Source organism: Aspergillus alliaceus (assembly GCF_009176365.1).
Source record: "Aspergillus alliaceus strain CBS 536.65 unplaced genomic scaffold BDW43scaffold_39, whole genome shotgun sequence".
Classification (NCBI taxonomy): domain Eukaryota; kingdom Fungi; phylum Ascomycota; class Eurotiomycetes; order Eurotiales; family Aspergillaceae; genus Aspergillus; species Aspergillus alliaceus.
The window spans coordinates 226,118-240,559 of NW_022474722.1; the positions used below are offsets into that span (position 1 = coordinate 226,118).

The 14,442-nt window shown below is 48.7% G+C and overlaps 8 protein-coding genes across 8 annotated transcripts; 5 read left to right on the top strand and 3 right to left on the bottom strand.

The window, feature by feature from the left end:
• On the bottom strand, window positions 1-525 carry BDW43DRAFT_284092 (uncharacterized protein). Its single transcript, XM_032042821.1, has one exon. The coding sequence runs from the start codon at window positions 367-369 to the stop codon at window positions 208-210; it is 162 nt and encodes a 53-aa protein (XP_031897670.1). The 5' UTR covers window positions 370-525; the 3' UTR covers window positions 1-207.
• A 1,223-nt stretch (window positions 526-1,748) lies between these two features.
• Window positions 1,749-3,435, top strand: BDW43DRAFT_284096 (major facilitator superfamily domain-containing protein). Its single transcript, XM_032042822.1, has 3 exons — window positions 1,749-1,945; window positions 2,004-3,024; window positions 3,079-3,435. Exons 1-3 carry the CDS (start codon window positions 1,779-1,781, stop codon window positions 3,211-3,213), a joined length of 1,323 nt encoding a protein of 440 aa, XP_031897671.1. The 5' UTR covers window positions 1,749-1,778; the 3' UTR covers window positions 3,214-3,435.
• A 742-nt stretch (window positions 3,436-4,177) lies between these two features.
• On the top strand, window positions 4,178-4,479 carry BDW43DRAFT_284097 (uncharacterized protein). Its single transcript, XM_032042823.1, has one exon. The coding sequence runs from the start codon at window positions 4,188-4,190 to the stop codon at window positions 4,422-4,424; it is 237 nt and encodes a 78-aa protein (XP_031897672.1). The 5' UTR covers window positions 4,178-4,187; the 3' UTR covers window positions 4,425-4,479.
• A 219-nt stretch (window positions 4,480-4,698) lies between these two features.
• BDW43DRAFT_321067 (Zn(II)2Cys6 transcription factor) lies at window positions 4,699-6,285 on the top strand (the record flags this gene model as incomplete). The annotated part of the gene is made up of 1 exon (XM_032049249.1): window positions 4,699-6,285. The coding sequence occupies one exon, from the start codon at window positions 4,699-4,701 to the stop codon at window positions 6,283-6,285; it is 1,587 nt and encodes a 528-aa protein (XP_031897673.1).
• A 306-nt stretch (window positions 6,286-6,591) lies between these two features.
• On the bottom strand, window positions 6,592-6,895 carry BDW43DRAFT_284100 (uncharacterized protein; the record flags this gene model as incomplete). Its single annotated transcript, XM_032042824.1, has 1 exon — window positions 6,592-6,895. A coding segment is annotated over one exon (299 nt), but the record flags the coding sequence as incomplete, so codon positions are not given.
• A 349-nt stretch (window positions 6,896-7,244) lies between these two features.
• Window positions 7,245-8,105, top strand: BDW43DRAFT_313643 (GNAT family N-acetyltransferase; the record flags this gene model as incomplete). The annotated part of the gene is made up of 1 exon (XM_032047652.1): window positions 7,245-8,105. The coding sequence occupies one exon, from the start codon at window positions 7,245-7,247 to the stop codon at window positions 8,103-8,105; it is 861 nt and encodes a 286-aa protein (XP_031897675.1).
• A 1,134-nt stretch (window positions 8,106-9,239) lies between these two features.
• BDW43DRAFT_284103 (cytochrome P450) lies at window positions 9,240-11,519 on the bottom strand. Its single transcript, XM_032042825.1, has 7 exons — window positions 11,036-11,519; window positions 10,578-10,976; window positions 10,327-10,495; window positions 10,163-10,273; window positions 9,841-10,105; window positions 9,621-9,781; window positions 9,240-9,557 (listed from the first exon to the last, which is right to left on the bottom strand). Exons 1-7 carry the CDS (start codon window positions 11,064-11,066, stop codon window positions 9,395-9,397), a joined length of 1,299 nt encoding a protein of 432 aa, XP_031897676.1. The 5' UTR covers window positions 11,067-11,519; the 3' UTR covers window positions 9,240-9,394.
• Window positions 11,520-13,289: 1,770 nt separating this feature from the next.
• BDW43DRAFT_313645 (uncharacterized protein) lies at window positions 13,290-14,396 on the top strand (the record flags this gene model as incomplete). The annotated part of the gene is made up of 1 exon (XM_032047653.1): window positions 13,290-14,396. The coding sequence occupies one exon, from the start codon at window positions 13,290-13,292 to the stop codon at window positions 14,394-14,396; it is 1,107 nt and encodes a 368-aa protein (XP_031897677.1).
• Window positions 14,397-14,442: the final 46 nt, after the last annotated feature.

The following is a 14,442-nucleotide window of genomic DNA, read 5'->3' on the forward strand; positions in this document are numbered from 1 at the left end:
GCAGGTGTGTTGCTGGGCTATCTGGGCCTCTATTATCTGATTAATATAGGCCTATATCTCCTCTAGCTCTATCTGATATTTAAGCTCCTGATTCTCTAGGGGTTCCACCGGGGCTTGACATTGCTTATATTGGGTTTGTCCTGGATTTCAGTTCAGGCCCAGCTGTATTTGGCTTCTTCCCCCCAGTTTTTGGATACTCTGGGCACTTCATGTGCTCCGGCTACTCCTAGAACTGGCCCTGCTTAGGGCTCTGCTGGATTCGCTGTTGCTTAGGTCCTGTTCTAGATCCGCAGGCATCCCCAGGGCCTTAGAGGCCCCTCGATATATCGGTGTTGGTGTTGGTGGTGGTGGTATCCCGCTCAGGGGCATCCACCTCGACGCGCTCGGAAGGCCACCACCATGGGGGGTTTAGGACCTCCATAGCGGTTCCTGGGGCCTTAGAAGGCCTTACTGGATTGATTGTCGCGTTAAAATGACGTGTTCTGGCTGGGTGTTGATTTTGATGTTCCGATCGCTCCTGCAGCGTGGAACGGTTGTTGCTGTGAAGGAGATTAGTGCATAGATTTTGTTTCTCTTTGATATGAATCTATAGGAGACACGTGATCGCCTAGCGGCTTGGCTGGATCACCCACTCCTTCAGCCCCTGAGGGCTTTACCCATTAGTAGTTGAGGAAGAGAGGAAGAAGCGCTCAAGATAGTTGATATAGTCGTCCATAGAATTGAGCACCTATCAGAATGGCATCCGGTCCTCAGTAGGCTACGTACGTGTAGCTGATACAGCCTCATCCTGCCCATCTTTCCCCTGAGATCACAACACTCTTTAAACTAAATTGGTATTTGGTTGCCGTGAAGTTACTTTCTTTTTTTCCTTGTCCTATCCAACAACCATTTGGGGCTTTGAAATTATAACATTTGCCTTACCGAACTGATAAAAATACAGAAAATGCTAATCCGATGGCTCTTCCGGAGATTAAATACTTTCACATCATTGCCTGGTGAGGAAGTCAACGATGTCTAGGTAGTGTCATCTATAGATAGTAGGCTATCTTGAACCTTTCATGTTTAGAGAGTCCTTTCCAGTGCTGATCTGAACGTCTCCTTTATAGGGCTCTAGGCGGAAGGTAAGATTGTAATACCCAGACTGTGTAATTGAAAGATCTAAATCTTAATTCACGTGTTATTCTTGTCTCAGTTTATTTATTAAAATCTGATATTGTCTTCTGAGTTCAAATACTTCTAAGTACTCCGCCTGGAGGTTGGTGGATCCTTCCCTGGATTTTTTTTGATCAGGGTAGAGAGGGTATAATGATGATTTAGAAAATGTAGTGCACAACAAATCGTCCGCTTCGTGGTGGGGATACTAGAACATTCAATTTAGAGTCATGCACCAGGTAAGTTCATACCCCTCAGGTGAGTTCAACAGGCCAAGCCATCGTATCAAAGAGCGATTGCGTTCGTGATCCGGGTACCGGCACAGGAAGCGTCGCCGAATTGGTGGAGTCGAATGAAGGCTCCCCGAGCCCCGCTGGGTAATCTCCAAATAATTGGCCATGTGTCGGTAGGATAGTGATCTTTAAAAGGCTGTCAAAGCATAATCGCCAATCTATCCTCTACATATTAAATAGGCCATGTCTTATCAGGCTTGTCAATCTCTAGCCGCTCAATCTGATCTACACAGACTATAAGAGTACAGCAGCACGCATATATATGTTTATCCAGAACACTCCCCCTCATACTCTAGAAGACCGAAAAAAACACCACCTAAGCACTGTGACACCATGGAGTCAAGGACCCCAGATATAGAAACCAACAGCGTGGCCACCTCTCCTGAAGGGATGAAAGAAGACGCTTTAGGTTGGTCTGTCGACCCGGCTAACGCGCAAAATTGGACTTTGCCCAAAAAGATATACAACACCTCGATCCCATCGCTCCTATGCTTGCTCATGTCAGTTATCTTTTAGGTTCCGTGGGGTAGCAGCGTCACTGACCTTCGCATACACTAGATCATTTGGTCTGGCTATCTATTCACCATCCCACACCAAAGCTCAAGACGCTTTTCATACCAGTATAACTATGTCACTCCTCCCGTTCACCCTGTACGTGTACGGCTTGGCATTTGGCCCCGTGATATCCGCTCCCTTGAGTGAGACTTTTGGGCGCCGCTTCATATACATCATTATGACCCCACTGGCCCTTCTCTTTATTCTGGGCGCAGGCTTCGCCAAAAATTTAGCCACCCTTGCTATCTGCCGTTTGCTAGCTGGCATACTAGGATCCGCGCCTCTTGCCGTGGGTGCTGGGACAATCATGGATATTTGGACAGGCCATTACCCCAATCGCGGAGTAGTCGTGTTGATGATGATCGCTTTTTTGGGACCGGCGCTGGGCAGCTTAGTGGGTGGCTTTATTGCGGAATACAAAGACTGGCGCTGGTCTCAATGGACAACGTTGTTCTTTGGGGCAGCGCTCTGGGTCTATGTTTTGGGCGCACAAGAGACATACGCGAGCCCCATCCGCCGTCGCCAAGCGCAGAAAATGGGGTTACCCCCACCACCCAAACCTATCCCCAGTGGTATGGCTGGAGTCAAGGTTCTCCTGACTGTGACCCTGGCACGGCCGCTATACATGCTGCTCACCGAGCCGATTGTTCTCCTCTGCTCCCTCTATGCCTCCTTGAACTTCTCCGTGCTGTTCTGTTTCCTGGCCTCGGTGCCGCTCATCTACAATAACAACTATGGCTTTTCGCCGGGACAGTGTGGGCTGGCCTTCATCGGCATTGCCGTGGGGTGTCTCATTGGCGCTCTCGTGCTGATCCTCCTCGACAGACACACCTTGGCCAAGCACCATGCGCGCAATCAGAACGTGACGGCGCCTCCAGAACGACTGCTCGTAGGAGCAATGGTGGGTAGTCCCCTGATGCCCGCGGCGTTATTCTGGTTTGCTTGGACCTCCCTGCCGGGGATCCATTGGATTAGCAGTATCATCGCCATGGCACTCTTCGGCTGCTCAAATATTCTCATTTTTGTACGTCACCCTTCTGGCTCTCCTCAATATGCTACTAAGCAAAATCTAACACAGGTTTCAACGGCGTTATATCTCACAAATGTATACGGGGCCAAGTACGGGGCCTCAGCTTTGGCGGCGAACGGTCTACTGCGATACTGTGTGGGCGGTTCCTTTCCTTTGTTTACCATTGCAAGTAGGTTTCCATGATCCTGACCACTGACTGATGCTAATGGCTGGCTGACATAGTGTACAACAATCTTGGTTTTACCTGGGCTTCCAGTTTACTGGGCTTCCTTTCCGTGGGGTTCTCTCCTCTGCCGTGGATATTCTACCGGTTCGGACGGAAGATTCGTCAGTCGAGCGCTTATACGTCGTGAATATGTTACATGAAGTCGGCTACCGCAGGCGTACATGGCATGTGCTTTTTTCTTCTATATAGTTAACATCACCCCAACTACAGCATAAAGTCATATGATCTATTTTCTGGAAATTTGTAGTAGACAACATGATCGAGCTCGTCGAAGAGTTTGCGATATCGATCGGTCAAGTCAACAAGATGACTGATTGTTTCTGTTGTTAGAGCAGGACGTTAGCTGTCCCGAGTCTTGGCAGACCTTATACTTAGTGGAATTCAATGCATAGAGGGATGAAATTAAAATACAAGGGTTGTTTAACAATCTAAAAGATCTTTGTAATAAGAATAGAGATCTAGATTCTCCACAGTTATCCAAAGAACTATTACTTAATGCTATGATCAGACTGGATGGCGTTCTGATAATTCCTGATGCTAATTATTTCGTGAATAGACAAAGATACCGCCGAAAGATACAAAATGTGCCTACCTAACCAGATATGGAGCAAACTAATTACCCAAGGTGACTGTTTCTCTGTCCGACCATAATGACAATCATGCGCAAGGGCTGCAGTTTCTTGGCTTGGGGGCCTGGGAAAGACTCCACTAACTCGGCGAAGTTTTGATGCCCTAGACCCACCATATCGCCGGGAGCGAATGAGGACTATTGCCTGGGATATGCACTAAAGGCATGGCCCACCGATGAGCTCTAATTCATCTTGAGAAGAGGACTCCTTGCAAAGCAAGGGAGCAAAGTCGATAAAGATATTTCTAACCGTGTTTATTCCAGGTATTCACCCCTCTCATCTTGCCATACATGGGGAATGCCATGTTCGTGTCGCATAGATATTCCCATAGGTTACCTAAGACGCAAACCCTCAAGAAATCCGACAACCTGGGTGCCGTTCTTGGCTGCCTCATCAATAAAGGAGATGACCTTTTTAACCCCCATCCATCAACGTCATTCTATGCTAGCTGGGCCTGGACGGTTGTGAGATGGATTGTCTTCCCAATTCCGGTGTACGCTGTTGCACGCAGACAAGAAGTGTTCAAAGGCAGTATATGACTGTGTTGATCGTTGTTGGCTGAAAGTTTCAAGCACGAACTAAATGACATGTTTCTCATATCTTGCAATCAATGGTAGATACATATTATAGCCTATAAGGTGGATTCTGTACTGTGAAAAATGGCGGGGGAAGGGGGGGGGGGTTCAGCTGACATCCCGGTGGGATAGAAATTTAACTAATAGTTAACTAATTCATTATTAGTTAATTGAACCACCAACTTCCACTCCGGATTTCTTCCCTTCTATACTTATTCTTCCAGCTAGAGAAAACACCATGGAGGCCACTAGTCCTGCAACATCCGTTCCCTCAGTCCCGGTGGCCTGTCTAAATTGCCGCGACAAGCATTTAAAATGTGACGGCAATATGGGGGGATGTTCGCGGTGCAAAGCACTGAATCTCTTTTGCCATTTCGTACCCTCTCGCCGGGGACGGAGAGTGCGGCCAGGTCCCTACCTGACACCGATGACGGACTGCAGTCCACAACTCGGGAACCACTTCACTGAGACTCTTCGGTCGGACTCGTCAAATATTGTCCACCAGATGAATGGGGGTTGCCCCTCGCAGGAATCTGGCCAGATCGATGGACACATGGTCACTCTCTACTACCTCCATTTCCATCAGGCACACCCTTTTCTTGCCCCCCAAGAGAATTTTATGCAATCGTCCCCACCAGCTTACCTGATGGAACTGGTGCAGTTCATTAGTCTTCATTACCTCCCCGCCGATTATGTCCCGGATCAAACTAGTCGCCTACGCGCAACACTCCAAGACGCAGACCTCACCCTGGAGAAGGTACAGGCGTTTCTCCTACTATCACTCATCCTGCATGCACGAACACAACCTCAGGATGCGAAAGGATGCCTTGCCCAGGCGATTAGCTGCAGCCTGGAACTCGGACTTCAATATCGAGAATATTCCGCAGCGATAGAAGAGCAGGATCCCATCCGTGCGGAGAGTGCACGGCGTACGTGGTGGGAAATATTCATTGTGGATACACTTCTGGCTGCGGTGCAAGTCCACGGCTCTCTTCAACTTATGATTGATCCGCCGGACGTGCCACTACCCTGTGAAATGGATGACTACCAGGACGGCCTTCTAGGATCCGGTACAAGTTCCATTTGTGAGATGGATCGCCAAACGTATTTTCATCGTGATGGAGACTTCTCATCCTTAGCATATAGAGTTCAAGCAGCGTGTATCCTGCGCAAGTGCTTACTAGCAGGTCAGAGCCATTTCTCCCAAGTCAGGATTGACGCGTTGGATGCCACCATCTCTGCATGGTTCCATAGACTACCCAAGCGCAAGCGCGCCGTTCTCTACAGTCATGGTGATTTAGATAAGATGATTTTCCAGGCCACCATGATCATACACTGTGCATCGCTCTATCTCCACTTCCCAAAGTCCCATCTCTTAGTATTTCTCCCAGTGAGCAGTCAGGTGTTTTGCGCGCGACCCCCGAACCTCGTATCAGTGTCAGAGAATCCTCACATACATACAGCAAAGGTGGCTAGTGCCGCGGTCCATCTGTCTAAGCTCGCATCTCTATCCACCTCGGTACTCGATCATAGCCCATTTTATGTTTGTACCCTCGTCTTGAGCTCAATAATCCAACTGGCCATGCTCTCGGTCGACCCAGACGAGGGGTCCCGAACGGGTCGGCAACATCTCTCCCTTAACCTTGGGGTCCTCCGATCCATGGGAGACATCTGGCCGATTGCCGCGATTTCAATGGCACGCATCCAAGAGGTAGCGGTGGAACTCGAGACGTCACTTGCCACACAGCGGAGTCAACTTTCACCAGATCCTTTAAGCAAGCCCGGATTGATCGACTTCCCGGAACTAAACCTACCGATTATATGATATAGATATTTATTATAAAGTATACATAAAAAATCCAATAGATACGACTGAGCGTGCTTGCGCCTGGCCATAGTATTGTAAGCAAAGATTTGTCGGTGCAGAGGTGTTTCGTTAGATTTTGGTAAAATACTCTACAGGGAACCCAGTCAATCTGAATTTGCCGGACGTTTGTATGGCACAGATCAGTCTTTTATATCGTGTTTGTCTCCACTCTAACCACTGAATGTCGTGACATTGATATCGCTAACTCCACTCCACTGCATCTCATAACCCCCGATCATGGAAGTAGTGACTTATACCAAGCATCTAAGCTATATCCCATTGCGGTACGCGAGCACCTCTCGGGGACCTTCCTCGTCAAGTACATCATAATACTCACACCGGTCATAAGAGACCTTGTTATGTTCGTGGTAGAATTGATCATACTCCTCAGCCATCGCATCACGCAAGGTTTCCACTGAACCGCTGGGGTGTAAGATATCCCATGGCTTGATGCAGCTAGCCCCTTGACAAGTCTTCAGTACCAGGAGGAGAGCATCCAGCCTTGAGATAGCCTTTGATACGTGGTAGCCCATGATGAATGCCTCCTGCTTCTCAGCGGGCTGCATACCGGGGTAAAGATTATTGACTTGGTAGGGGTCCCATCCGGGATTCGCTGGTCACCTCCCTCATAAGGGGAAAATTGTGTTGATTGTGTTCTACCACTGGGGTTCTTTCTACCTAGGCGACTATCTAATAAAGAGCGCACAGGCGCTAGGCCTATTTAGGCTGTATCAACAAATTATCCAAAAGCGAACCTTATTGTCCACTTCGCTTCTCTACTACATTGCCTATTGGATAACACCTTTATGCTTCAAAGAATTGGCATTCCTGGCCGCTTTGCATAGTCACAATGGTAATTGCACTCATTTTTGTTTTGGGAAAGGCTGCTGAGGATCCACAGATATTGGGTAGTTACGATGTCACGTGCCGTTATGCTGCGGCAATTTCCGCCACAGAACCCTCCCCTAACCCGAGGGTACGATAAAAAGGAAATGGAGACCCAGACAAAGCTGTGGACCGAACAAGAAGCCCGCCGACTGCTTGAGCTCGAGGCCGACGCCATATTCGGCCTGGACCACCGACAAGACCACCCAGTCGGCACCTTTACACCTCACGGCGTGAACAATCGCAATGTCTACGCAGCTCACCTGTGGTCTCCGCAGGCACAGTTCACAGTAAGGCAAGCTGACATTCCGGTAACTGTGGATGAGGAATCAAGTCGGCAGAATTATATACCCGGAGAGATCCCATTGCTTCTTCGCCGTCTATGCAGCTTACTCAACCTCCCGTTGTCATGCATCCAAGGCGGACCAAGCTACGTAGTCCCGTTGGACATTCTCATGGACAGCACGCAACAGCCCCGTACTGCGCTCCCGATTCTCACTTCTTCCGACGACAGCCAGGTTCGCCAGGCGAAGGAACTCGCTCTGCCAGATAACTGGGAGGCTGATGAATGGGCGGAATTGCTAGGCGGTAAGCTTGGCCCATGGGCTATGGCGGTCGACGGAAGGGAGCCTGTATCCATCTGCTTCTCTGCGCGGCGCACGCCCAAGGCCGCCGAGGCCGGCATTTGGACACATACGCGGCATCGGGGAAAGGGACTTGCTCCCGCCATCGTGGCTGCGTGGGCGCGACTCGAGGCTCGGGGCAAAGAAGCTATCTTCTACAGCACTAGCGCAAGCAATACGGCCTCACAATCCGTGGCATTAAAGCTGAACCTGAAGCTTCTGGGATGGATCTGGAAATTGGAGAAGCCAGCGGGTGAGGAAACCCAATAGAGGCCGATAGTGCACTGACCAGATAAGTCATATCGTCAAGTGCTAGAAAGATGTAGTGGCTCAGAGTGATATGTGGATAAACAAGTATCATATCTTTGTGGTATTTATATGGTTTCTCTATTGGCCCGTCGCATAATCTACCTCACGTATACAGGATTCCTATCGACGTCTTCTATTGACTACTTGCACGGCACGAAGCACACGACGGCCGGAGGTGTGACGGCTGTTATCCTAAACCGATCGATGGAGCCAGCGCCCGGCTAAGGCATTCTGGTTCCCCATTATTTTTTCGGACTTTGTGTAGATTATGGGAGGCGTTTGCCCTAATTGGGTATTTCGTGCCATACCCCATCCTCGTCGATACTGTTTCTGAAGCGGTTATTTTTTCATATCAACTAGAAGTGCTCGCCATCCTTATCCACCCTTATCGACCTCAGCGTGTCTCTAGCTGCGTAGCAGCCAGGAAAGGGAGTGGGATGCTGTCACCGCTCCAGTCCTTTTTGCGGGCTACAGCTAGGGACAGTTCTGCCGAGTCAGTCCCGCGTCGCCCGGACGATGGGTCGCTCCGTAGGGAGGATAGGCTGGTTATTGCCTCCACAATACGTACGATTTCTTACAAGTTGGTGAAGTGGATTCAACATCCACAGCAGGTAGCCTTTTATTTCTCACAAGCGGTATACCCGGAAACTTATCTGGTTTCTCTATGCCACGTAATCTCTAGTATCAGATAAGGCGTTCGGATCCTTCACAAGACCCCAGTCTTGTGAATATTCTGGATAGGGCCATTAGGGGAGTAATATAAGAACCTAAGAACCAGCACTAGATGGAAAGGTCTGCTAGTTTGTGGTCTGTTGATCAGTAAGATCAATCCAAGCACAGGTATTGCCGGTCTGTTTATATTTCCCCTTAACATCCCATCAACCTGCCAGACCATCTCGCCATCTCGGGGATCTCGTTCGGCCTGCTCAGCACCGTATTACCATACTGGAGCATTCCGGTGGTCTTTTACATACGTTTGGATCGGGTAGTGGTCATCAAGCCTCAGATTCAATGGTCGTTGCGGGCGATATCATAACTGGATAGGATCTCTACTCGACTTAAAGACAACAACTGAAAAGGCCATCTTCCTACTTTGTTAACTAAAGCCATTCTGATCCAGAGAATCGATAAGAGAAGAATGGCGCCAATACATCAACTGTCGTCGGTATATCCCGTAGTCAGATATAAGTATACCTGCCGCACCGGGAAGCTCAGATAAACACAATAGTTATGGTGGGCTGCTGCTAGATTCAAAGGTCGGACCGTCCGTGGAACCGAACCATTAATTTCGGCTTCCACCACATCCCATGCAGTTTTGCATCTCTGAACCAGTCGAGTTCTGTGTTAACCAGTTCCATATCATATGTCCAGAGCATTTTCGTCATCACCAAGTTCAGCTCCATAATTGCGAAACTGTTTAATTGAGTACGAGGTTAATATAAAGACATCTTGTAGATAGGAAAGAGCGTAACCTACTTTCTTCCAAGGCAATCCCACGGCCCGAACAAGAACGGCTGGCTTGCTTCCTTCAGGTCTTTCGAGTTGGGATCTAGCCAGCGTTCGGGCAGGAACTTAAAGGGATCGCTGAAATATTCTTCCCTATGTGTTACGGTCCACAGGCTGGTGTAAAGCTCGACCTAGGAAGACAAGATCAGGTCAATCCTCCGCCTTCAGTTTCATCATACAGAGATCTTACACCTGGAGGAATATATGTGTCATGCACCTCAAAGCCAGGAGACATTCTCGCGAGACCATGAGAGCCCGGAGGTGCAAGTCGAAGACCTTCACTGATGACGGCTTGTAGATATGGCAAGCGTTGTGCTTGGGTGGCATTGATCTCATCATATGACTTGAACGCGCCACGAATCTCGGAGACCACCCGTTTAAGCTTCTCAGGATGTTGGAGAAGGAAGCATGTCGTCGATGCCATGAAGGTTGCAACGGTCTCTCCCCCGGCAACACTGCACTTGAAAGGTTATTTATCATTCAACAAAGACAAGGTGTGCGGGAGAACGAACGCAAATGTGGACACGTGTGCCGCCATCTCTTCCTTGTCTACCTGTCCATCACGAACCTTCTGTGCCAATAAGGTCACAAAATCCTTTCGGGTAGATTTGGACTCAAGGCATCTAGGATATGCAGTTAGGTAAAGTTCGGCCATGGATACGTCGGGTTATCTCACTTCTCTACCTGTGCCCTAGCATACCGAGAGTTTACACTCTGCAGAAGAAATCGGGATGGAATAAGCAATCTTCCCAATTTAGCCAGCACCCAAAACCGTCGAAGGTTATCAATAACGGTGATCAAATAAATGTGATCCAAAATGTTGTCGCCCCAGTAATGTGGTTTGCCTTGAATCCAAGGTGATTAGCTGGAACGGGTCCTTCCAACGTGACTTCTGTCTGGACAAAGGCATGTAGTGAGATGACATACCGGCCTCCACGCTATGGAAGGATTCTCCAAACGCCATGTCCCCCAGTATATCAAAGGCGGTCATCTCGAACCACTTGACCATATTGATACCCTTAGATCCCGGCGGTGCCTTTTCACCGATCGCCCGCACAAATTTGTCAACAATACCACTGATAATCGACTCTTGTTCAAGAAGGGCACGTTGAGAAAATGCGGGGGAGAGCATCTTCCGCATCTCCTTGTGTCTTTCGGGGTCTTGCTCACTACCTATACAGCGTCGGCTGAACCCGGAGTTAGTGACCGGGTAGAACTCGGATCGAAGTGCCTGGGGACTGGTGGCCGGTCGATGGCCATGGACCGCTTTCATGGCCTCCACAGAGTCAAAGGAAAGTTCATTCGGAGAGATACGGACAATGCGACCTATTCGTTCGACAATTTAGTCGATTACCTTGCAAGTTGAAGGGGAAATGAGAAATCACCATATTTCTTGTGCAATTCTGTTATGCTCATGTGAACTCTGCCTCTTGAAGTGTGCACAACTCGCCATAACTGTCCTCGATGGGTTAGTTGAAGCTGCAACCAACAGCGCGGGTTGTAGCGGCATACCAGGCTCCCGCGAGCCACGAACGGACCAGGAAACTTGGCCAATGGGTGGAAGTAAGAATTATAGACAAAGTTGCAGATCCAATACGCCAAAACCTTAGGAGACACGGCGCTCAGTCAGTGAGCGAGACAGTCTCTGGGGCTATTTGTATGTGAACTGACAACTGTAGATAATGCAATGGCGCCCGTTGTCTGCCAATTGCTCCATATCGCTGGGGCTGCCGGAAGGTCGAGATGCGAAAACATAATTAGTAGCTGAAGTGGCGGGATTTGCTACGCGAGTGTCTTTCGAGCTCTGTTCTCCGGGGGACTGTTACCATGAGACATTATATCTATAAGACAGCCTCATTAGTCTCGCCCGTTCCACGTTTGCTAACCATAAATGGGGTTCCCCGAGATCTAAAGTTGTCCTACATGGTTTCTGCATGGGGAAGGGCCGAATGGACCCAATATACTCAAGACACCTGAGGATTTATGGAGTCATGTTCTAGGCCCATTCATTTCCGAGCTGGGACAACCACAACTGTTACTCTTGGCATATTCATCGATGATCTTCAGTGGCAAAATATTAGGTGTGGTGTGCGTCAGCCAGCCGGTGCCATACTACATAAGGCGCTTAGGGAAGTTCGAACCCTTCCCGGGTTCAAACATAGTGGTCGTTTTGACTACTGGAAGTCCAGGCCCTAAGCTGAGCCTAACACAATGGAGGGGCAATGGAGGGGTTGAAGCATCAAAGTCCAATTCGCGGCGCCATGATTGGCTAGTTGCCCTTGCTCCGCTAAGGTCAAACGCTAATGTAAGAATGGCACTAAGAATAGTAATCCCTGATAGTAATGCAACATAATCAAATGTAACCCCGGCCTTGATAAACAATTTTCAAGGAAGACTGCTATGCATAATAAGACCCCGGACCGTGCTGGGATTGTATAAGAGACTATAACTAAGGTAATCTATATGAATGAGTAGGTTCCCAAGGGATCATTCCACTCTCCCATTTCTCTTTCTTTATTATATATACACAATATGGAGTCGTGTTCAATGAGCAGCTGTTGAGACAGTCAGAACCCCCCTACTCCGAGACCATCACTCAACTAATGCAAGATAACCATCTGGCTCCTCAGAAGCCGCAATTTTCACAGGATAATTAAAACGCTTACCGGTTGTCAACAGGGCACTATCTCGTTGCGGACGTTAATGAGGATTTAATCCTAGGCATTCTAGGCGTATTTGCGCTGGTGTGTTGAGGTGTGTCTGCAAACACTGCGATGGTGGATGGGTACCTGCCGTCTACTAAATATAATGAAGCTGTGAGCTCGGAGCTGAGTGGCTGTTTGTGGTCACTCTGGAGGCAAATGGTTTTTGTAGCCTCTCCATGGGTCTGCAGCTTAAGCGATATCCTTCTGCTAGAGCAGTCGGAATGGTCTCAATGTTCCTTTCGCCCCACTCGTCATTTTTCGCTGCCCGATATATTTCCCCAGACCCTGCTGATTCCACACATTTCCCAATGGGTGAAATTCCAATTCTCTCATAGTACATAGACACACATCTGATAGCCGGGCATGTTTTCCACACTTCGTTTCCGCACCAAGAATGAGGGACAAGTGTCCGTATTGCAGAGTACGCGCAATCCTCCCGGTCAGAGGTTTTTAAATCCGGATTGCTACCGCGCTGCATGCGATACATGTCGCGAGAAAAAGGCATGTCCTGTTCTTCTGGCCACCTAATGAAATTCTTGGTTTTCCCCAGTTAACAATTGGATTGCCATTCCATCAGGAATAGCTTAAATGCTCTGGTCAGAAGGACGGTTGTGATCGATGTCGGTCCAAAGGACGCATTTGTACCTATCCACCAAAGAAACCAAATCGAGCGAAAGCTCTAGATGGAGCAGTGCAGTCTTGTTCGCCACCAATTTGCTCTCAATTCACACCATCGACATTTGATGGCGATGCGACGGTGACCCAGGCGACCGTTGACACGGTAGCACCGTTCGCATTAAGGAGCGACAACGACAAGTCTATCCAGCCTAGAGGAGCATTCCAAGATACATACATGTTCCCAGATAAACATAATATCACACAAACTCACGAAAGCCTGCATGGAAACGGGCCAGATAAACTTGACCCAGCCAGCATGGACACTTCTGTTAGCAGTGAGCAGAGGGTCTCAAACGGCGCTGACATAATATCAGATCTGGCTCCTGTAGAAGGATTACCCATGGGCTCAATTGAGTGTGATCGTTACCCTGACCTTACTTGGACACAGTCACTAGATACGTTGCTGCAGCAGTTTGATGACAAGTCAGATCATCCGCTCCCCTCGGCACCAGAAGCAAACCCGGGCTATCCACCCCAAGCATTAATACCAGAGTCAATGGCCTCCTCAAGTCGACTGTCAACAGCCAGTGTTGAGCAGAGAAGTGGGTGTCTATCCTTTTATAATTCACCTGAGTTCCATTCCTCTAGTCGACATATCCCTACCACTCCTCCTGCTTTCATTCATGATCAAAACCCGTTCATATCCAAGGACACCCGAGAAAGCACACCTTCTGTCTCAATGAAGTCACCATCAACATCTTCAGCGCACTCCGATCAGCGTAACTGGGAAGCGGAAGACAGCCGTATCTCCCAGGGTCCCAGCTTTACCCATATACCGCAATGCCCACCAACTGCGCCATTAGCATCATGCCAATGTATAAAACGCGTCCTCTTACTGAACGAGGAGGTCGAGATCAAAGCAGGTCTGCACACTATGATTCTTTCCATTGATGAATTTTTGAATTTTCAAAATGAAGTCCTGAGACGATGGAGCAGTATCCTTGACTGCATGGTCTGTAACAAGATCTCTGCAGTTGCATTGCTCCTGACCACAATCAGTGAGCGATTGTTATGTTCATTCCAGCGCCTCTCTGAAGCCTTTGCGGATAGACTACGAGATGGTGCAAACAATCAGCGTCAGCAACAGGAAAGGAACAATCCAAATGCGCAAGGAAAAGGTTTCCATATCACGAAACAGGTCTCTATTGGGAGACACACGATTGGCGTCCCCAGGGACCAGGATATTCTTGTCCTCACGGTGATCATCCTTGAGCTCGGTACTTTGCAACGGCTTGTGATGCGACTCTGTGAAGCTGCAATCTGTGCTGGGTGGGAGAAGTATGCTGTACAGCTCCATTCTATTCACGAGAGAGCGCAGCAAACAACGGCAACCTTGAAGAACCTGATGGATCAGGTACTATAAGGAACTACGTATATATCTCAAGGCAGTTCACTGAGTCATTATTCAA

What these genes read in the sequence shown, in the direction of transcription:
- BDW43DRAFT_284092 (XM_032042821.1), bottom strand. Translation starts at nt 369, where the DNA reads ATGCCCCTGAGCGGGATACCACCACCACCAACACCAACACCGATATAT.
- BDW43DRAFT_284096 (XM_032042822.1), top strand. Translation starts at nt 1,779, where the DNA reads ATGGAGTCAAGGACCCCAGATATAGAAACCAACAGCGTGGCCACCTCT. An exon ending in TCGCTCCTATGCTTGCTCAT is followed by an intron (nt 1,946 to 2,003) that starts GTCAGTTATCTT and finishes CGCATACACTAG; the next exon opens with ATCATTTGGTCTGGCTATCT. An exon ending in GCTCAAATATTCTCATTTTT is followed by an intron (nt 3,025 to 3,078) that starts GTACGTCACCCT and finishes AATCTAACACAG; the next exon opens with GTTTCAACGGCGTTATATCT.
- BDW43DRAFT_284097 (XM_032042823.1), top strand. Translation starts at nt 4,188, where the DNA reads ATGTTCGTGTCGCATAGATATTCCCATAGGTTACCTAAGACGCAAACC.
- BDW43DRAFT_284103 (XM_032042825.1), bottom strand. Translation starts at nt 11,066, where the DNA reads ATGAGCATAACAGAATTGCACAAGAAATATG. An exon ending in AGAATTGCACAAGAAATATG is followed by an intron (nt 10,977 to 11,035) that starts GTGATTTCTCAT and finishes TCGAACGAATAG; the next exon opens with GTCGCATTGTCCGTATCTCT. An exon ending in TGGGATTGCCTTGGAAGAAA is followed by an intron (nt 9,558 to 9,620) that starts GTAGGTTACGCT and finishes TCAATTAAACAG; the next exon opens with TTTCGCAATTATGGAGCTGA.